This window comes from Torulaspora globosa, chromosome 8, assembly GCF_014133895.1.
Source record: "Torulaspora globosa chromosome 8, complete sequence".
NCBI lineage: Eukaryota > Fungi > Ascomycota > Saccharomycetes > Saccharomycetales > Saccharomycetaceae > Torulaspora > Torulaspora globosa.
The window spans coordinates 203,318-223,529 of record NC_050734.1 but is presented as its reverse complement, the minus strand read 5'-3'; the positions used below and the strand labels follow the sequence as shown (position 1 = coordinate 223,529).

Genomic DNA, 20,212 nt, shown 5'->3' with positions numbered 1-20,212 from the left:
AGCGGTAGCGAAATTTTCAAACCATCACTTGTATAATCCAAAGAGACAGTCAGGAACTCAATAGCTTCACGGTGATGAGTCATCCAAATGAATCAGGGAGCTCGACCAATGGTCACTATCACGGTTCAACCAGAGATGCCCCAGAACAGCCCGGAAATTCGAGTAGATTCAATGATTTTCCTTCTTACAGAGGTGGCCACAGCGGGCGAGGTTACTACAAAGGATCAGGCGGGCCAGCTAGGTTTGGACCATATGGCGACGGGTCTGACGTGAACGGTCCGGGAGCTTCAGGTCCCCATCAGTCCTATTCCGCTTACTCGAACTACAGAAACGACTATTATTATGGCGGCCGTAGTGACACTAGCAGATATTATAATGGAAGGCCCAATAGTGCCCATCAATTTTATGGGCAATCTGGTCGCCGCTACGGTCAATCAGAACATCAGTATAACTACCAAGGCAGCGCTCGCAGAGCGTCTGAAGGGTACAGAGGAGGAAGGACCAACGGAAACTATAACGCTCGTTACAAGTCAGTGCCTAAACCCTATACCCCACGAGAAGGTCACAGATATTCACCGCATCCGCACGATAGCGGCAGTAATACTCCCACGGACCAGTACAACCGTAGCCATTCGCAGCCGAGTACAGATGCCAAGCCCATTAACGAGGAATCGTCGCTTCGACCAAGCCCAATCACAAATATCAAGAAGAGAGTTGAACAAGGAGAGTCAGGGTTCTTCTATCTGACAGACCTGGATAGGTCGACCGATGATCCCGCAAAGCTGGCCGAAATTCGCGAGACGTTACGCGAAGGGGAGCGACTTGATAAGGATCTAGGATCGCATTGTCTGAAGATGCTCAAGACCGAGTTGGAGCTTGAGCTTTTAACCACCCAATGTGAAAGGGATGCTTTGAATGTCCAACTGACACAGGAAAAACTCGATTCATTACTGATGCAAGGCTAGGGCAATTGCAGCGAGCGTACCTGTGCGCTGAAGCTATCTTCAGAAGCGCTCCGACATCCAAGTGTTTCATTTTACGTTGTGCGTTTTTCCCGATGTAACGATTATCAGATTGATGCATGTTTTTGCTTGCATTATAAGAGTGCGTGGCGGTGCTCTGATGATATTAGTCATGTTTTCTTCGGGTCAGCGTCCCTTCAGTTGCGCTCGATGGCTTTATTTCACCTAACTCGTTGTAGGTGCAGAAAACAGCGTTCAGAAAATGGCGCATACTACGCTTAAGAAAGGAGTGCCAAGTTAATGAGTCTTTCAGCCCAAGCTGTGTGGTCAGCTTATGGCTTCAGTTTTTCATCGCTGGTACTAGAATGTCTGACAGCTTAACTCAGGTCCAAGGAAATCAAGCAGGGGACGGCTACGGGCGTAGCCTAGTCTGGTTGTCGGGCGGAACGATAAGATATATCGGCACAGTTGCATTGGCTATCTTAGATTTTCAAATTATGCAAATCAGCCGAGACAAAAGAGAGACGTCAGATATTTTATCGAACTGCAAGAATCGCTTTTTTCACTTCCTATGATGACCTTGATGAATGGCGCTCTGCGGATGATGCAGGAAACGTGTCCACAAGTGTCAAATCATGACGTTTCATTGCCGATAGAACTAGAATGTGGAAGTAGGAACTTGCCATGTCTGTTCCAATACGGAGTGGCAATTGCACGCAACTCGTTATGTACTACTAATTTTGTTTAGTTTCGTTGATGATTTGAGCTTACAATCACCTTAGTAAGTTGATTTCAAACCTACTACTTCCGCCTAAACATAAAAAACAAAGAATAGCGGAAGAAACACATAATAAGCTCTTGTCTATCTCTGCAATTGATTCAAATGACTCAATGGGCCAGACTCTCACTTGAACACCTTTATGTAGTATGTTAAAGGATAGTACTTAAAGATAAGGACCTCATGTCAGATTCCTACCAAGACGCAGTACAATGCTTCCAAGCTAGAATGAGGGTCGTGCGAACAGTGGGCTTGCCAATAATCAATGTGCTAAACAACAACTAGCAGGATAATAGCACCTCTGCCAGCTAGTTCTGCTATTGTATTATTCGTAACCAGTTACCCGAACGCAGCCCTAAATAAGGACCTCTCATAAACACACCATTGCGAAGCTCATCCAACAATCTGAAGCTCAACCGTTGTAGCCAATTCACAATGAGCTGCTTCATGGATCAATTGCATTCTGTTGGAGGTAAGAGTAAGATTCTCAATGCTTTGTTGTGGTGTATCTTTGGATTTGGTGTTGTGAAAGCCACAACGCTTCTATTGAGGGCCACTGCACTGATTCTAGATCTGTTTGTGTTACCATCAGTCAACTACTCGAAGTACGGAGCTGGAAAGGGAAAATACTGTGTTGTCACTGGTGCTAGTGATGGTATTGGCAAGGAGTTTGCAACTCAAATGGCCCGCCGGAAGTTCAACTTAATCTTAATCTCCAGAACTCTGTCCAAGTTGGAAGCTCTACAGAAGGAGCTGCAAGGCAAATATGGCATTGATGTCAAGATTTTATCTATTGATGTTTCCCACGATGTCCCCGAGAACTACGTTGCCGTAAAGGAACTTTGTCAAGGGCTACCGATCACAGTGTTGATTAACAACGTTGGGCTATCCCATAACTGTCCCGTTCCGTTCCTGGAAACAGAGGAGCAGGAATTGCGGAACATCATTACGATCAACAACACCGCAACATTGCTCTTCACTCAAATCATCACCCCAACGATCATCGAAACAGCCGCTTCATCTAAGTGTCGTGGTCTCGTCCTGACTATGGGTTCATTTGGAGGCCTTCTTCCCACTCCGCTTCTAGCCACTTACAGTGGCTCCAAGGCGTTCCTTCAGAGCTGGTCTAATGCCCTGGCCGGCGAGCTCAAGGAAGCCAATGTCGATGTCGAGTTGATCCTATCTTATCTAGTCACCAGTGCTATGTCCAAAGTGAGGAGGACCTCAGTCATGATACCAAATCCAAGAAACTTCGTCTCGTCCGCGCTATCCAGCGTCGGAAGACGCTGTGGCGCCCAGGAAAGGTACGCCACCGTGACTCCTTACTGGTCCCACGCCCTGCAACACTGGTTCATCGAGGAAACCGTAGGAGTCTACTCCAGGATAGCGAACGCTATGAACCTCAAGATGCACAAATCCATCAGGGCAAGATATCTGAGAAAGAAGTTGAGAGAGGAGAAGAAGCAGTAATCGAAATACAGCGGTTTCCAGACCGTGGAAATGCTAATATTCTGCAATATCTTGGTCCGGATCAAACGTACATAGTTATTACCTAGCTACCCGTCTACTTATAAGGTAGCTGCGCTAAGCAAGGCGAGAAAAAAAGCGAAAACGGATCTGAGTTTCCTAGACAGCACAGATCTGGGCGACCCTGGAGAAGATCTGGGAGCGATGAGCAGTGAGTTAGTCAATTACAAGAGACTAGAGAAGGTCGGCGAAGGCACATATGGTGTTGTGTACAAGGCGCTTGACCTGCGCCACGGTCAAAGAGTCGTCGCCCTGAAGAAGATCCGGTTGGAAAGCGAGGACGAAGGGGTACCTAGCACTGCGATTCGCGAGATTTCCCTGCTCAAAGAGCTCAAGGATGAGAACATCGTGCGTCTGTATGATATCGTGCATTCCGATGCTCACAAGCTATATCTGGTGTTCGAGTTTCTGGAGCTAGATCTGAAGAGATACATGGAGGGCATCCCCAAGGACCAGCCGCTGGGCGACAAAGTCATACAGAAATTCATGATGCAGCTGTGCAAGGGCATTGCGTACTGCCACTCGCATCGTATCCTACATCGAGATCTGAAACCGCAGAACCTCTTGATCAACCGAGATGGAAACCTGAAGCTGGGCGACTTCGGGCTCGCTAGAGCCTTCGGCGTGCCTCTGAGAGCCTACACGCACGAGATCGTCACTCTGTGGTACAGGGCCCCCGAGGTGCTGCTCGGCGGCAAGCAATACAGCACCGGGGTCGACATCTGGTCCATCGGCTGCATCTTTGCCGAGATGTGCAACCGGAAGCCCATCTTCAGCGGCGACAGCGAGATCGACCAGATCTTCAAGATCTTCAGGACCCTGGGGACCCCCACCGAGGCCATTTGGCCCGACATTGTCTACCTACCGGACTTCAAGCCCAGTTTCCCCAAGTGGCACCGCAAGGAGCTGGCCAAAGTAGTCCCCTCGCTAAACGCGCAAGGCATCGATCTACTAAACAACCTACTAGCCTACGACCCTATCAACAGGATAAGCGCCAAGAGAGCAGCGATGCATCCATACTTCGAAGAAATGCTAACCTAGATTCGCTCCTACGTCAATATTATACATGTATAATGTATCGATACCACGCGCAAACGTGACCTCAGCGGCTATTTTATCTCACATCATTTTTAACAACAACGCGAACGCGGTCGACGCGAAAAAAGGTTTCCCTTTTGGAGTCATCCTGCTCACGAAGAAATCATTTTGGGGCCTCTTGGGCCGGGTGGCTTAGCAGCGCGCGGCGGGAAAAACCGGCCGTTTGTCCCTCGGCTTGGCGCGGCAGAAAGGCCCCTTTTCGCGTCGTCGTTCTGGCATATCGCGCCCAGCATCTCCCCACGGAGGCGTAGTGCGTCGCATAGAGTGGAAATTACTCGTGGGCGTAGCAGAAGTCTTGGCGGAGGACAGGCTAAGATAACCATCTACCACTGCTTGGCAATCACTGTCGTGTCTCGAGAAACATAAGTTACGTTCTTCATTTAGTACTATTTTAAAACGCAATATATAGGATCGTCCGAATCAAAGGCACTGAGCAGGGAGAGCACATCAGAAGTGAAATAAAAATTTCCAGCATGAGGAAAGAGTTGAAATATATGATTCTGGGGAATCTGGCGATTGTCTCAGTGATATTATATGTGACGTTTGATTTATTGACTTTAGCCATAGACGATACTTTCCAAGATGCTCTGTTGGAGAGCGATTTGAATCCTGTCGCTGGGAGTGAGAAACCGCAGCTTATCCCCAAGATTATCCACCAGACATACAAGACGACCGATATACCGGAGGTCTGGAAGGAAGGCCAACAAAAATGTATCGACCTGCATCCCGATTACAAGTACATACTTTGGACCGATGAGATGGCGTTGCAGTTTATTCGAGAGGAGTATCCGGATTATCTGGAGACTTTCCAGAACTACAAGTATCCGATCCAGAGGGCGGACGCTATCAGATATTTTATTCTTTCGCATTTTGGCGGTGTCTACATCGATTTAGACGACGGATGTGAAAGAAGACTGGATCCGCTGTTGACGGTGCCGGCATTTGCCAGAAAGACGTCGCCTACCGGTATTTCGAACGATGTGCTGGGCTCAGTGCCACAGCATCCGTTCTTCTTGAAGCTCAGAGACTCCCTCCACAGGTATGACAGAAACTGGCTGGTACCGTACATTACGATCATGGCTTCGACGGGACCGCTGTTCGTCAGTATGGTCTGGAAGCAGTACAAGAGATGGGGGGTTCCGGAGAATGGTGTCGTGAGGATCTTGCAACCTGGGGACTACAAGATGCACACTTACTCGTTTTTCTCGATCTCGAGGGGCTCGTCGTGGCATTTGGACGATGCCAAGTTTGTCAAATCGCTGGCAAATCACATCTTGGCATGTGTTGTAGCCGGGTTTGTGTTTGCGTTCTTCGTGCTTTACTGCGAGTATTGCTTCTACTGCTGGCTATGTTCGAAGAGCGGCAACAACAAGGGCTTCGTCTCACGGTTTTACCGGAGAATACTCGCGGCCGTGGGTCTGCAATCACGATCCGACAATGCGAGCGTGATCGTCAACGCCCGTAGCAGTAACGACGATGTAAGGCTTAGAAGGTTGAGAAAGGATTCCAACTTGCCACACAGCTTTGTCCTTTCGGATCTGGAGAAGAATCATCCAACTTTCACCGATATGAGTACCTGAGTTACTCGTAAGACTTTTCGCATTAAACAAACATCATAGCCATATTCACAGAGAACTTATAGTATAGGTGTACCCTTTGCAGGTTCAGTAGCATGTAACGACAACCAGTTATAATATTATGAAAAACCCGTCTGAAAACAATGATACTTAAAACTATGAAGAGAATACAACCGCTTGAGAATTCTGTTTAAGCCAAGGCAGCGGTGGAGCCTGACTTTTGTAACCAAGAGTTAACCACGTCGCTGGACAGCTGAGCGTCGAAGTCATCGTCGACCTTGACGATGTGAATGGTCTTATCGGAACCGTTGAAGATCACAGCGGCCTTCATGGTGCCGCTGGTAGGCCTTTGGAAGTAGTCCTGCGTACCGCCGCCGCCAGTTGAGGTACCATCACTACCCTGACCATCGTGAACGTGTGTGATCAGTTTGTCTGAGCCTGGAGACAAGATTTCGAACAGATCGAATTCGCCACAGCCGGTCTTCCAGCAGGAACATTCAGATTTGCCGTATTGCAAGGTACGTGGGATCTTGGCGTTCAAGAACCAGATTGCAGGCATGTCCTGGTTGTACCCACTGCCGGCGGTGTCGTAAGGCATGGAAAACTCAAAGACAAAGATCTTGTTCTCACCGCCAAACCCGTGGTATGCAGGAATATTCTTTCTGTAGTAGCCACAGTCGTTACCACTGCATTGGGAGCCAGAGAAGATCATATATTCTTGACCGGATTTGATGGTAACGTCTCCTAGCGCCTGTGCGGAACTGGCACCGCTGACACCGTCAGAGGAAGCGTAACAGATGGAGTTACCGAACGCTGCGGACCAGACCCCGGAGCCTGCGGAACCGCCTTGGTGGTTCATGAACACACAGTTTGACGCGGAGCCGGGTTGGAAATAGGAACTTCTGACCCAAGCGCCGGAAGTGCTGGAACCGCTGGTGCTCGATGCCGAAGCGGAAGATTTGGTAGATGAAGATAGGGAAACAATGGAGGAGGAGGACGCGGGCTCTGGTGAGCTGCTACCGGCGCGTCCGCCGGTTAGGACGGTGGTTGCAGATGTACCAGTGGATGGAGTGGCACTTGTGGATGGGGTAACAATCGTGTTGACAAAGGTGTAAGAAGATACCACGTCCGTAGCGGGATTACCTGGGGCCTCCTGTTGCGCCACAGACGATGTCACAGGCTGACCTTTGTTGTTAACATAGACGGTGGAAGTCACTTGCACGTATTCGACAGCGACTTCTCTCTTATGTTTATGGCTTTGCACAGTCTCCTCACAAGGCTCCTCCTGCACCTGGTTATCTCTCTTGCCCAAGGAGCTGCCACCGGATGGATAGTAGACACCAAATTGCAGCAGTCTCAAAGGACCTCTGAAGTGAACCGACAACTCCTCATCCAGAGGGGCTAAGGACCCTGAGAATGAAACGGTATCCTGAAGACAGACCCCGCTGCTTTCGTCCATGGAAGTCACATCCTTATACGAACCGGAGTAACCGACATTCGAAAAAACCACAGCATCGGTCTCTGAACAGTAGTAGTTACCACCGCTCATGACACATCCGGCCTGCGCAACCGACAGCGCTGTTAGGGACGCAGCACACAGACTTTTGATAAATTTCATTACTTTATCTCTCTACCCAGTTTTAGAATCGAAGGAGTGAAAGTTGATCAACGATAGAAGGAATGACTAACAGTTGGATATATAACGACGGTACTGGAGTGAAAGAAGTTGAATTGGTTATAACTTGTTATAAGACTTTTTTTTTCTACAACGGAAGCTGAAAGGTGGGAAGTAACGAAAAGAACCACTGTCCAAGAACGTTATTCCTACCATTCCCGAATTCCCACGAAACGTCAGACGTTGCTGAGTTTTATGCTAACCTTCCCAAACATAATACAAGACGTGTAGCGTCAACAATCCGGTATAGAGAAGAATGCTGAACTTACCAGCGTCGCTGTCGCTCGAACAGTGTGCCTTGAGTCTTCAAATGTCCCAAATAGGAAAATCACACAGAGAGCTCCGCACAGAGCCATTCGCGTCCGCGTCGTCGTTTCATTTCGCGTGTGTGTCAGCCATGTTTCTGATGATTTTCCGAGTTCTGAGTTCTGGCTCGATCCTTCTCCGTGTAGGATGACAACAGTGAAAAACCGGTAGCCGGGTAATGAAATTTACAGGTCACGATTCACGAAAAGTGAAGGCGGCGGTTGTTTATCGATACGATGGGCGCCTGTATTTGCCACTATTGTCACCACAAGACGACGTAGGTTACTGTGAGTGTAGATCAGCAGAGGTTTCCTGTTGGTAGAGATGGCTGTTCAGACTCCTAAGCAGAGGTTGGCCAATCAGAAGTTCGCCAAGAAGAATGAAAAGCACAGGAAGTTTGGTAAGAAGAAGGCAAAGGGCGATTCGCAAACCGGGTTTACGATCTCTAAACCATGGCTGTTGTTGCTGGCGTTTTTGATTATTGGCGGCGGGATCATCGAATTGGTAAGTTATCTGCTTTAAATTCGAGACGTAATACATTTAACTTTACTCACTCACCTAGAGGGACACCTGGGATATGCCGAAGGACCCGGTCTAAATAAAGCAAATATACGTGACTTAATCCGTTACAGGGACTTAGTAAGCTCATGGGCTGCATTTCGAGTATCATGTGATGGGAGAGCTTTGCAAGGCTAAAGAATATGTCTATGTTGACACCAAATCGGTTCGCCTCCCAATCCAGTATTTACAGATGAAAAGCCTGTTGTTTTCCGATTGCAGAGCTTTCGCGGCCCATGGGAGATAATCCACGGATAAGATAGAGAGAGAGATGTTATCTGACCTTGGTTCGTTCCACAGCCACCAAAATAAGACAAAACATCATATTATAATAGCTCAAGACTGAATCCGGTATCGCGCTGTGGTTAGCCGCCGTTGCACGGACCAGGCCCAAGAATGATTTGTGCTGCGTTGTTTTTTTCAGGTCGGCTCTTAGGAAATGCGAGATCGAAAACCGATGTTCTGTAACAACCGATCGGGTCTGCATTAACAAAAGATAGAGCGGCAAGGTCGATATTTTTGATTCCATCGACGCTTTTGGTGTCATCGAGAGTCTAACCGGTGTTAATATTCCCGCTCTGGTGAGCAGTCAAAGAGATGGTTATCCATATGTATATAAGAGCAGGAAGAAGATGATTGATAACGCTACTGATGCGTTGAGAGCTAGCTGTTTTGGTGTCGGAGTTGTAGCGAGGAACAATCACTATGTCTTCAAAGGAAGCACATGAGGATAAGGATTTCTCGTCCAACGACGAGAACCACTCGTATGCTGAGTCTGTTCAGAGCTTTGCAAGAGGCGCAGATGATGCCGAGCAGTTGGGTGTCACATCACAATTGTCTCGTCACTTGAGCCAAATGTTGTCCAATGAGGAAGGTGTTGAAAGATTGGCTTCGATGGCAAGAGTTTTGTCTACCAAGACGAAAAAGCAGATGGAAAAGTTCGAAGTCGATACACTGGATTTCGATCTTCGTGCATTGCTGAATTATTTGAGGTCGCGTCAGTTGGAGCAAGGTATCGAGCCAGGTGATTCCGGCGTTGCCTTCAGGAATTTAACCGCTGTCGGTATCGATGCGTCCGCTGCTTTTGGACCGAGTGTCGAAGAAATGCTTCGTGGTATTGTCTCAGCACCTAAGCATCTTGGTCGTCTTTTTGGTAGAAAGACAGATCTCCCATTGAGAAATATCATTCAAAATTGTACCGGTGTGGTCGAGTCTGGTGAAATGTTGTTTGTCGTCGGACGACCTGGCGCTGGTTGTTCTACTCTTCTAAAGTGTGTGTCAGGCGAGACGGGTGAATTGGTCGAAGTTCAAGGTGAATTTTCTTACGATGGGTTGGACCAACATGAAATGATGTCCAACTATAAGGGTTACGTTATCTACTGTCCTGAGCTGGATTTCCATTTCCCAAAGATCACGGTGAAGGAAACCATTGATTTCGCTTTGAAATGTAAGACTCCTCGTGTTAGAGTGGATCAAATGACTAGAAAGGAGTATGTCAACAACATTAGAGACATGTGGTGCACTGTGTTCGGCTTAAGGCACACGTATGCTACCAAAGTCGGAAACGATTTTGTGAGAGGTGTTTCTGGTGGTGAAAGAAAGCGTGTCTCTTTGGTCGAAGCGCAGGCTATGAATGCTTCGATTTATTCTTGGGATAATGCTACCAGAGGTTTGGATGCTTCCACTGCGCTCGAATTTGCGCAAGCTATTAGAACTGCGACAAATATGGTTAACAACTCGGCGGTTGTAGCAATTTATCAGGCCGGTGAGAATATTTATCAGCTTTTTGATAAGACTACCGTGCTTTACAATGGCAGACAGATTTACTTCGGCCCAGCTGATAAGGCTGTGGGTTATTTCCAAAGAATGGGATGGGTGAAACCAAATAGAATGACGTCTGCGGAATTCCTGACCAGCGTCACTGTCGATTTTGAAAACAGAACCTTAGAAATCGCCCCCGGTTATGAGGACAAAGTCCCAAAATCTGGTGCTGAGTTTGAGGAGTACTGGTTAAATTCGGAAGAATACCAGGAAGTTTTAAGAAGTTACGATGATTATCAAGCAAGACATCCACCAGAGGAAACCAGAGACAGATTAGAGATAGCTAAAAAGCAGAGATTACAAGCAGGTCAACGTGCCAGCTCTCAATATGTTGTCAACTACTGGACACAAGTCTGGTATTGTATGATACGTGGTTTTCAAAGAGTTAAGGGTGATTCTACATATACGAAAGTTTATCTGTCGTCTTTCTTAATCAAAGGTTTAGTTGTCGGTTCCATGTTTCATAGAATTGATCCCAAGAGTCAGTCAACTACTGCAGGTGCATACTCTCGTGGTGGTTTGCTTTTTTATGTCTTACTTTTCGCCGCTGTTACCTCTTTGGCAGAAATAGCTAATTCCTTCGCGACCAGACCAATAATTGTGAAACAGAAATCATACTCAATGTATCACATTTCAGCTGAGTCATTGCAAGAAATTATCACTGATATCCCAACTAAACTGGTGGCTATTATCATTTTGTCACTTGTTTCTTACTGGATTCCATATCTAAAATTCACCGCTGCTGCTTTCTTCCAATATTTGCTTTACCTGTTTACCGTGCAACAATGTACTTCCTTCGTGTTCAAGTTCGTTGCTACGCTCACAAAAGATGGTGAAACTGCTCATGCTATTGGTGGTCTTTGGATTCTGATGCTTTGTACCTATGCGGGTTTCGTTTTGCCTATCGGCCAAATGCACCACTGGATCAGATGGTTCCATTACTTGAATCCTCTGACTTATGGATTCGAAAGTTTGATGTCAACCGAATTTCACGGAAGAGAAATGTTATGCAGTCAATTGATACCCAGTGGCCCCGGTTATGAGAACGTGTCAATCGCCAATCAGATTTGTCACGCCGCGGGCGCTATTAAAGGTCACCTATACGTGAGTGGAGATACCTATATCAAAAGCCAGTATCACTTTGCATACAAACACGCATGGAGAAATTGGGGTATCAATGTTGTTTGGACTTTCGGTTATATTGTGTTCAACGTCGTTCTGTCGGAATTCTTGAAGCCCTTGGAGGGCGGCGGTGATTTACTACTGTACAAGAGGGGGCATATGCCTAGTTTTGGTACTGAATCTGCTGAGGCTAGAACTGCAACGAGAGAAGAAATGATGGAAGCTCTGAATGGGCCAGGCGTCGACTTGACAAAAGTTATTGCTGAAAAGGATGTGTTTACTTGGAATCATTTGAACTACGTCATTCCCTATGATGGCTCCACGAGACAGCTACTAAGTGATGTCTTCGGTTATGTGAAGCCAGGTAAAATGACAGCGCTAATGGGTGAATCCGGTGCTGGTAAAACGACTCTGCTTAATGTCTTGGCCCAAAGAATCAATATGGGTGTCATAACCGGTGATATGCTTGTCAACGCAAAGCCCCTACCTGCTTCTTTCAACAGATCTTGTGGTTACGTCGCTCAGGCTGACAACCATATGGCCGAACTTTCAGTTAGAGAATCTCTGAGATTTGCCGCCGAATTGAGACAACCTGCGTCTACACCATTGGAGGAAAAATATGAGTATGTCGAAAAGATCATCACTTTATTAGGTATGCAAAATTACGCGGAAGCTTTGGTCGGTAAGACTGGTAGAGGTCTTAATGTCGAACAGAGGAAAAAGCTATCTATTGGTGTTGAACTGGTCGCAAAACCTTCTTTGCTGCTCTTTTTGGATGAACCTACGTCTGGCCTGGACTCTCAATCTGCATGGTCCATCGTTCAGTTCATGAGAGCTTTGGCTGATTCAGGACAATCTATTCTTTGTACCATTCATCAACCTTCTGCTACGCTGTTTGAACAGTTCGATAGGTTGTTGCTATTGAAAAAAGGTGGTAAAATGGTCTACTTTGGTGATATCGGCGAAAACTCAAGCACTTTGTTGAGTTACTTCGAGCGTCAATCTGGTGTCAAGTGTGATAAGTCTGAAAACCCTGCTGAGTATATGCTGAATTGTATTGGTGCCGGTGCCACGGCTAGTGCAGATGCTGATTGGCACGAGCTATGGAAAAATTCTCCTGAATGTGCTGCTGCGAGGGAAGAAGTCGAGGAGCTTCATCGCGTTCTTCCAAGCAGACCCACCGCTGACGATCCCGAATTGGCTGGCAAATTTGCTGCCTCTTATGCGACTCAAATGAAGGCCCTAGTCAGGAGAACCGCACTGCAGTTTTGGAGGTCACCGGTCTATATCAGAGGTAAATTTTTGGAGTGTGTTTCTTGTGCGCTTTTTGTGGGTCTTTCCTACGTCGGTGTCAATCATTCCATTGGCGGCGCTCAACAAGCTTTTTCCTCCATTTTTATGATTTTACTGGTTTCGGTGGCCATGATCAACCAATTGCAGGTCTTCGCCTATGCAAGCAGAGAGCTGTATGAAGTGAGAGAAGCATCCTCCAACACTTTCCACTGGAGTGCCCTGCTATTGAGTCATTTCCTGGTCGAAACAATGTGGTCCACCGCGTGTCAATTTATGTGTTACATTTGCTACTATTGGCCTGCCCAGTACAGCGGCAGAGCATCGCACGCAGGTTTCTTCTTTTTCTTCTACGTGTTGATTTTTCCCGCTTACTTCTGTTCTTATGGTCTGTGGATCTTGTACTTGTCTCCAGATGTCCCTTCTGCTTCGATGATCAACTCCAATCTGTTCGCTGCCATGCTTCTGTTCTGTGGTATATTACAGCCAAGACAGAAAATGCCTGGTTTCTGGAGAAGATTCATGTACAACGTCTCGCCCTTTACTTACGTCGTCCAAGCTTTGGTCGGGCCCTTGGTGCACAACAAACCGGTTATCTGCTCAGAACATGAATTCACTGTCATGGATCCACCGGCGGGCCAAACCTGTGGCGAGTATTTGGGTACGTACTTGAGCAACAATCCAGGTTATCTGGTCAACCACGACGCCACAGAGAATTGCCAATACTGTCCTTACTCCATGCAAGATCAAGTGGTTGCCCAGTACAACGTCAAATGGGATCAAAGATGGAGAAATTTCGGTTTCATGTGGGTTTACATCGCTTTCAACCTATTCGCCATGTGTGCTTGCTACTACATTATGAGAGTCAAGGTCTGGTCACTCAAATCTGTGCTGGATTTCAAGAAGTGGTTCAATGGTCCTAGAAAGGAAAGACATGAGAAGGATACGACCATCTTCCAGCAAAAGCCAGGTGACGCTGATAAAATCAAGAAAAACTGAATCTTGCCAGGGACAACCTTGTCTCAGACAGGTGTTGTTCCCAATGGAGGCCTCAGACATTATTTCCATAATACTCAAACAAAATAATACCCAACTATGTATATGTATATTCTCAGTATAGACAGTTTATTATATCTCATTATTTCTGGACTTTTAAATAGTCGCGTCTTCTGTTTACGTTGCGCCAGAAAACATCAACAATCGCGTGTGAGACCGAAGTTCAGAGGAGCCGACTGGTGATCTCAGGAGATATTTAGGTCCTTGAAGCAGCAAGTTGAAGAAACATGAGCACTATTGGTTTTTGAGCGGAAGAAATAAGTTTACTTTATCGAATGAAAGCCTTTTGTCGTCGATTTTCCACAAATGCTACGTCTTTCACCCATCAGGGTCGACCCCTTCCAGAGGGAGGTCTATTAACAAGAAAGGAAAGAGATCAAATCTCAGCTTTACCATTTTTCATTGAATCGTCTCATGGAAGATCCCGAACAAGGAGGACGAGCACCAGGCAAGAGTACTTGGAAAAAAAGCTTCCAGATGTCCGGAGAGCCTTCGGTTGTGACCCAGATAACCCTGGATATCTTCCTTTTAAGCTTCCTAAGGAGCGACCAAACCCGTACTGGGATGCCCATCTTGGGCGGACAGTCGATCCCGACACTGGCAAACAGACATTACACGGCAAGCCCAGACTATCTGTTACCAAGCTTTTGACCAAACGATGGTGCGAGTTGCGAGAGTCCTATGACATCTATGCGAAGGCACCCATCTATGAGCATCCTCAAGTCATAGAAGGGTTGGAAACGCACCAAAAGCTGGAAGATGAGACGCATCGAATCCCAGAAGATTGGCACGAATTTATGGAGCATTTCGAGGTTGCCATCCCTACCGATGAATACCATGAATTGGTTGGGTCGTGGTATGAAAGTATCGGCAAGTTAGTTAATCTTTTTACGGTGGGCGAAGCTAGGGAAGTACTGTGTCATGGGTTTCTAGACCCAAACTCATGTCAGATGGTTGAGGGTCCTGTGGTTTCAGAAGAAGAAGTACTGGTCAGTGGAGTTATAGATCACCTTGTTTTGACGCGCCGAGCTCGCTTTCATGGTAAACCACTGGGGTTAATTGGCTGCATTGAGAGCAGACCGAATTTGTACATAGCCGACGTCCTAAACCAGATAGAGGGCCAGAAAGAACTACTCAAACAAAAATATGGGATTGTTCTGAGTGATATCAAGACAAGGTCCATTCGAAAAATTCCAACACAGAATAGTGTCGTCAAATCGACAAAACTGCAGGTTATGTATTACAGATCATTTCTCGAAACTTTGGGCTCCAGTCCATCTGGCACCTATCAAAGGCTTCTCCTAAACGCCCAAAGGCGCAAAATGGATATCGACAGGCCGATTGAACCCTCAAAATTGATCAGTATGATGGCTGCGACCGATTTGATCATATCGGATATGAGATGCTTACGAGACGGAGAGAATATTGGGTTTGAAACATACGACGGCTATTTTTCGGGCAGAGACCAGGGTGATGCTTACGATGTGACCCATTTTTACGACCTGATCACCGACGTAAGTGTGATCCAAAAATTCGAAGAATTCTTCACCTTGTGGTCGAGGCCCCCGACGCTGAGATACTTTGCCGCAAGACTAGCTCAAATGTATCATGAGGTTGCTCCATTGCTAAGTGACACATTGCTAATTGAATATTACTGCCAAGGGGAAAACTTTCATAATATCGTTTTTGATTACGATCCTGAATTAATGAAATCGGAATGTTTCAATAGTGCAAGTTTCTGGTTCGGGAAGAGAGATATCGAGCCAATCAAACCGACTTTGAAAAATGTCATGACCTACTGCAAGCATTGCGATTATGAAGAGGTCTGCCTATGGAGAAAGCAGATCACTGATAAATGTCGTCAGCTTGGGAGCGATCTGGAGAAAATAACTGAAGAATAAATCCGTCATCGTTAACGCGAGAAGCCTCCCGGTAACCTTACTTATATTTTCCTTCGGTTTTCCAGCCTCATAGTTTTCGTCAAGCTAATTTAATCTAAGCTCGCGCCTTGAGTTCTTCCAATACACAACAACACAGCGAAAGCAACTACAAAGCAACCCGGCATATTAGAATCCATTGGATGAAAGATCGTATCGATGTTGCAACAAGGATTGACGATTCTTGCTGGTCATCGCTCGCCGATACTGATCGCTAATAGACACCGGGGACATCAAACAATATTCTCAACTCTTTGGTGGAACTTCGGATCGCACAGAGAGCGGAGCTGTAAATATAGAATCCATTATTTGCAAGTCTAAAGGCATGAGAATACAAAAATACAAAAGATCTGACGGCAGGCAGCCGATCCCTCGTATTGTAAATAAATAAAGGTCACGGCATATGCTCAATCATTCTCCGTCTTCTGGAACCAAGGCATCAGCTTCTTCAAGGAGCGCTGCAAGATCCCCGGTTTGTGCCATGTTCGTAAGGATGTCGCATCCCCCAATAAACTCCTTATTCACATAAAGCTGTGGGATAGTAGGCCACTCGCTATATTCCTTGATGCCCTCACGCAGCTCAGGGTCCTCCAAAACGTTATAGGCTGCAAACTTGGCAGGATCCACGCCTTGCTGGCCCAGCATTTGGACTGTGGCTCTCGAAAAACCGCACTGAGGGAACTCTGGTGTTCCCTTCATGAACAACACGACTGGGGCGGATGCCACTGCCTCGTCTATAGCTTTTCTGGTCTCCGAGCTCATGAAGAGCTTGCTTTGGTGACGAACCACAGAAGAGAAAGAGCCCAATGACAATCTTGGCTTGATGGAAAGGAATCTTGATGCAAACATATCCACAGTCCTGATCTTTGACGAGTAAGGCTGGATTCTGACAATTAGGTGACCTTCAAACAAGACCTTACCCATCAAGATTAAGTAAGCACTATCACCAGCACCATTATGCCCACACGTGATATAGCTGGAACTACAGTTCAAGGCCATCAGAAGGTCTGCCGTCTTTGATTGATGGCTAGCAGACCCAGTATCACTCAGATCTTGCGTCTCTGCCTTTCCCAGTATCTATCGAGAGGACCTGGGTCACATAGATGCCCCGGAATCGAGCCTCTTGTTATGGCATTCACCAGCGACGGGGCGTTACTGACTGCCAGAAGTCGCCTTAGATGAGAGCTAGATGTCTTATCAGATCGATAGCATCGTAAGGTACAGATAAGGCGACTGCTGGCGGCGAGCGACTCCCGCGCTTCAAGATGATATAAAAACCTACAAGAGAGTAAGTAGACGCCGATCCTGCGACCCGCGGTTCGTGAATATTGCAGCAGTCTGTGCTGGCGCTAAGAACTCTTGATTCTCTCGGTGGAAATATGAGTACTTATGACGTGGTGATAAAAAACGGTATAATTTGTACTGCCAGCGATTTCTATCCGGCAGATATCGGAATTATTGGCGAGAAGATAGCTGCGATCTGCGATTGTATCGATCCTGTCCATGCTGGCGAGATCATTGATGCCGAGGGCGGGATAGTGACACCTGGAGGGATCGACGCTCACGTACACGTAGATGAACCAGTGAAGCTTCTAGGCGACGTAGCAGATACAATGGGAGAGGCAACCAGAAGTGCCGTAGCAGGTGGAACAACCACTATTATTGCATTCGCCTCACAGGATTTGTCTCTGACGGGACCGCACGCCTTGAGCCAGTCTGTCAAGAATACCACTGACATGTACTCGAAACAGCGCTTATATTGCGACTATGGTCTCCATATGATCCTCGCCAGGCTGGAAGGTACGGGCACGGCAACTAGAGATATTTTAGACCAACAGCTGGAAAACGTTTATCAAGATTGCGGAGTCAGCAGTATAAAAGTCTTTATGACATATCCGGGTTTGCAGATGTCTGACTACAATTTGTTAAACGCAATGTATGCCAGCAGGAAAAACGGGATCACGACTATGATCCATGCAGAAAATGGTGATATTGTTCGGTGGATGACTGAGTCTTTGGAGGAGCAGGGTCTCCTGGAACCATATTACCACGGCGTCTCCCGCCCCACTATAGTAGAAGGTGAAGCGACTAACAGGGCGGTGACACTGGCGCGAACTATGGACAATCCAATCTTATTCGTTCACGTATCCTCTCCAGAGGCTATCGACACAATAAGAAGGGCTCAAACGGCCGGACTTAAAGTCTATGCGGAGACCTGTCCTCAGTATGCCTTACTTTCAGACGAAGATACCAAATGTGCTCATGGGGATGATTTCGCAGGAGCGAAGAACATCTGCTCCCCTCCTCTTAGACCAGAGGAGGTGAAGCAAGCGATATGGCGCGGCATGAACAATGGGTCGTTCACCATTGTAGGATCTGATCACTGTGCGTACCTCTACTCTAGTAAGGAAAAAGGAAAACACAATGCCTTTGCGAAGTGCGAGAATGGGAGATTTAGATACATTCCCAACGGTATGCCAGGTGTCTGCACTCGCATGCCCTTGTTGTTTGATGCGGTTATGCGAAACAGGCTGAGCTCTTTGATGAAATTTGTTGAAATCAACTGCACAAACCCAGCCAAAATATATGGGTGCTATCCACAAAAGGGAGGCCTCCTTCCGGGCTCTAGCGACGCTGATATTATAGTATGGTACCCAAACGACAAACAGTACGATTTACAACCAGAAGTAATTACCAATGACCTATTGGAGCACGCATGTGATTACACGCCATATGAAGGCGTCGAAATCAAGAACTGGCCTCGGTTCACAATTGCCAGAGGGAAAGTTGTTTATAAGGAGGGCAAACTTATGCATGATAATGCGAGGGGGCAATATATCAGAAGGAAAAAGAGTAGCCTGAGCTCCCCAAACAATGCATGGCCTTCGGAATGGCGACCTGCGTATGATAAAAAATGATAGCGGTTTTAATCCACTGAATTATATCTAGAATTTGAATTTGGTATCAATCTGATCTTCAATTTGTTCTGAAACTTCTGTCTGGGTTCGGTTGTCGTCCTGCTTAACCACATCATGTATCACATAAGCAACGCCTTGGCGTCTAGCGGTCTCTTCGACTGCTTTTTCTTTCAGCACGGTATAGAGTGCTTTAGACGCTTTCGGACTCTCTTGCGGTACTGGACTTCCAGCAGGCGGTGAAACTTTTGTTGTTTGTGTTACCTGTTTTCCATCATCCACAATAATAGTCTTGACAGGTTCTAGTGCTTGTTCAACTGTATGTTCTTGTGCCTCCTTCCGCTTCGTTTTCGATTCTTCTGTCGTTTCAGGCTCATCGTATGCTGAAATTATGGTGCCAAACAGTGGATGAGTGTTCTTCGTGGCATCCGGATCTTTCAAACTCCCATATACTTCTCCTCTTAGATTCTCAATATCCCAGTTTAAGCCAGCAATCTTGAGATCGGGGTAGCTCGGAGGCATGCCTAGTGTCCTCATCTTTGCGCACCAAGGTGGCAACTGGCCCTCCGAAAGGCCCATGGCCTGCCTCAGTTTGGAACTTATCTTGCCAGGTTTCTTTTGATCTCTGTATTTTTTCCATACGGCTTCTTCATGCAGATTTCTATTCTCGTAATATTGATCACCATAAGCAAGCAGAATATCTGGCTTCCATCGGGCACCTAACTTGAAAAACACATCATGTAGCTTCTTGTAATCTATATCAAGGGAGCCTAACTTAGGTTGAACACGGGCCCTGGATGTCTGCTTCAAACTAGGATCTTCTTTCCCATTTTCATCTTCCGGAATCGTCTTCCTCATCACTTCTATATCAGTCTGCTTTATGATGTCCGGTAATTCAAAAGGTTTCTTCTCCAACAGCGATCTGCCAGAGAGATATTCTCTCTTGGTCTGCCAATGGGCAGGCACTTGTACAATATTCTTTGATGATTTTATATTCACTAGCAAAGCTGGGTATTGAGCATCGCAATCGTACCACTCGATGACTTCCGGATAGAGAGCAGTTTTCTTTAGTTCAGAAAGGCTTGGCTTGGCCATCTTCCGCAGTTGCCGCTTCGATATCTTGTGATCCTGTTGTTTCTCATCGACTGGAGCATTCTCATCTTCCTTCGTCTCACCATCTGCTTCTCCATTCGGAATCTGGAGCTCGACAGTCGCTACCAAACCACTAGCATCATCCAGCGGCTGATCGGCAAGATTACTGAATCTTGAAAGCAATGTACCGTATTGTTCCCGTAGACCAGTCGTGTCCTCAGACGTATGGGGACTTTTCCGTTTCTTGGAAGCCTGTGATTCAATTAATTTAGCGATTTTATGCTTCTCAGCGACCTCTGAACTGTCATGACCGCGCTTGCGCCTATTAGACCGTCTAGCCATCTGTATTAGTGCTTCTAAAGATCTTCTCTCTCCTGCTCTCAAGCTATCAAGTGTTGAAGTAACACCTAAGTGATGAGCGCTCGCTTACTATTAGATAATGCGATTAATATACAAGATACAAAACGACGCTAAGACCATCACCGTCATCCTAATCTG

General features: G+C 46.6%; 11 protein-coding genes across 11 annotated transcripts; 8 read left to right on the top strand and 3 right to left on the bottom strand.

Annotated features, from left to right (window-relative positions):
* Positions 1-74: 74 nt before the first annotated feature.
* LGE1 (Lge1p) lies at positions 75-965 on the top strand (the record flags this gene model as incomplete). The annotated part of the gene is made up of 1 exon (XM_037285533.1): positions 75-965. The coding sequence occupies one exon, from the start codon at positions 75-77 to the stop codon at positions 963-965; it is 891 nt and encodes a 296-aa protein (XP_037141429.1).
* A 1,210-nt stretch (positions 966-2,175) lies between these two features.
* Positions 2,176-3,210, top strand: IFA38 (ketoreductase; the record flags this gene model as incomplete). The annotated part of the gene is made up of 1 exon (XM_037285532.1): positions 2,176-3,210. The coding sequence occupies one exon, from the start codon at positions 2,176-2,178 to the stop codon at positions 3,208-3,210; it is 1,035 nt and encodes a 344-aa protein (XP_037141428.1).
* A 201-nt stretch (positions 3,211-3,411) lies between these two features.
* On the top strand, positions 3,412-4,308 carry CDC28 (cyclin-dependent serine/threonine-protein kinase CDC28; the record flags this gene model as incomplete). Its single annotated transcript, XM_037285531.1, has 1 exon — positions 3,412-4,308. The coding sequence occupies one exon, from the start codon at positions 3,412-3,414 to the stop codon at positions 4,306-4,308; it is 897 nt and encodes a 298-aa protein (XP_037141427.1).
* Positions 4,309-4,838: 530 nt separating this feature from the next.
* CSH1 (mannosylinositol phosphorylceramide synthase catalytic subunit CSH1) lies at positions 4,839-5,945 on the top strand (the record flags this gene model as incomplete). The annotated part of the gene is made up of 1 exon (XM_037285530.1): positions 4,839-5,945. One exon carries the CDS (start codon positions 4,839-4,841, stop codon positions 5,943-5,945), a length of 1,107 nt encoding a protein of 368 aa, XP_037141426.1.
* Positions 5,946-6,132: 187 nt separating this feature from the next.
* TOS1 (Tos1p) lies at positions 6,133-7,560 on the bottom strand (the record flags this gene model as incomplete). Its single annotated transcript, XM_037285529.1, has 1 exon — positions 6,133-7,560. The coding sequence occupies one exon, from the start codon at positions 7,558-7,560 to the stop codon at positions 6,133-6,135; it is 1,428 nt and encodes a 475-aa protein (XP_037141425.1).
* Positions 7,561-8,247: 687 nt separating this feature from the next.
* Positions 8,248-8,445, top strand: YSY6 (Ysy6p; the record flags this gene model as incomplete). Its single annotated transcript, XM_037285528.1, has 1 exon — positions 8,248-8,445. One exon carries the CDS (start codon positions 8,248-8,250, stop codon positions 8,443-8,445), a length of 198 nt encoding a protein of 65 aa, XP_037141424.1.
* Positions 8,446-9,186: 741 nt separating this feature from the next.
* PDR12 (ATP-binding cassette multidrug transporter PDR12) lies at positions 9,187-13,713 on the top strand (the record flags this gene model as incomplete). Its single annotated transcript, XM_037285527.1, has 1 exon — positions 9,187-13,713. One exon carries the CDS (start codon positions 9,187-9,189, stop codon positions 13,711-13,713), a length of 4,527 nt encoding a protein of 1,508 aa, XP_037141423.1.
* A 332-nt stretch (positions 13,714-14,045) lies between these two features.
* EXO5 (Exo5p) lies at positions 14,046-15,671 on the top strand (the record flags this gene model as incomplete). The annotated part of the gene is made up of 1 exon (XM_037285526.1): positions 14,046-15,671. The coding sequence occupies one exon, from the start codon at positions 14,046-14,048 to the stop codon at positions 15,669-15,671; it is 1,626 nt and encodes a 541-aa protein (XP_037141422.1).
* Positions 15,672-16,118: 447 nt separating this feature from the next.
* On the bottom strand, positions 16,119-16,706 carry GRX5 (monothiol glutaredoxin GRX5; the record flags this gene model as incomplete). The annotated part of the gene is made up of 1 exon (XM_037285525.1): positions 16,119-16,706. The coding sequence occupies one exon, from the start codon at positions 16,704-16,706 to the stop codon at positions 16,119-16,121; it is 588 nt and encodes a 195-aa protein (XP_037141421.1).
* A 380-nt stretch (positions 16,707-17,086) lies between these two features.
* HG536_0H01210 (hydantoinase/dihydropyrimidinase family protein) lies at positions 17,087-18,625 on the top strand (the record flags this gene model as incomplete). The annotated part of the gene is made up of 1 exon (XM_037285524.1): positions 17,087-18,625. One exon carries the CDS (start codon positions 17,087-17,089, stop codon positions 18,623-18,625), a length of 1,539 nt encoding a protein of 512 aa, XP_037141420.1.
* Positions 18,626-18,652: 27 nt separating this feature from the next.
* CUS1 (U2 snRNP complex subunit CUS1) lies at positions 18,653-20,056 on the bottom strand (the record flags this gene model as incomplete). The annotated part of the gene is made up of 1 exon (XM_037285523.1): positions 18,653-20,056. One exon carries the CDS (start codon positions 20,054-20,056, stop codon positions 18,653-18,655), a length of 1,404 nt encoding a protein of 467 aa, XP_037141419.1.
* Positions 20,057-20,212: the final 156 nt, after the last annotated feature.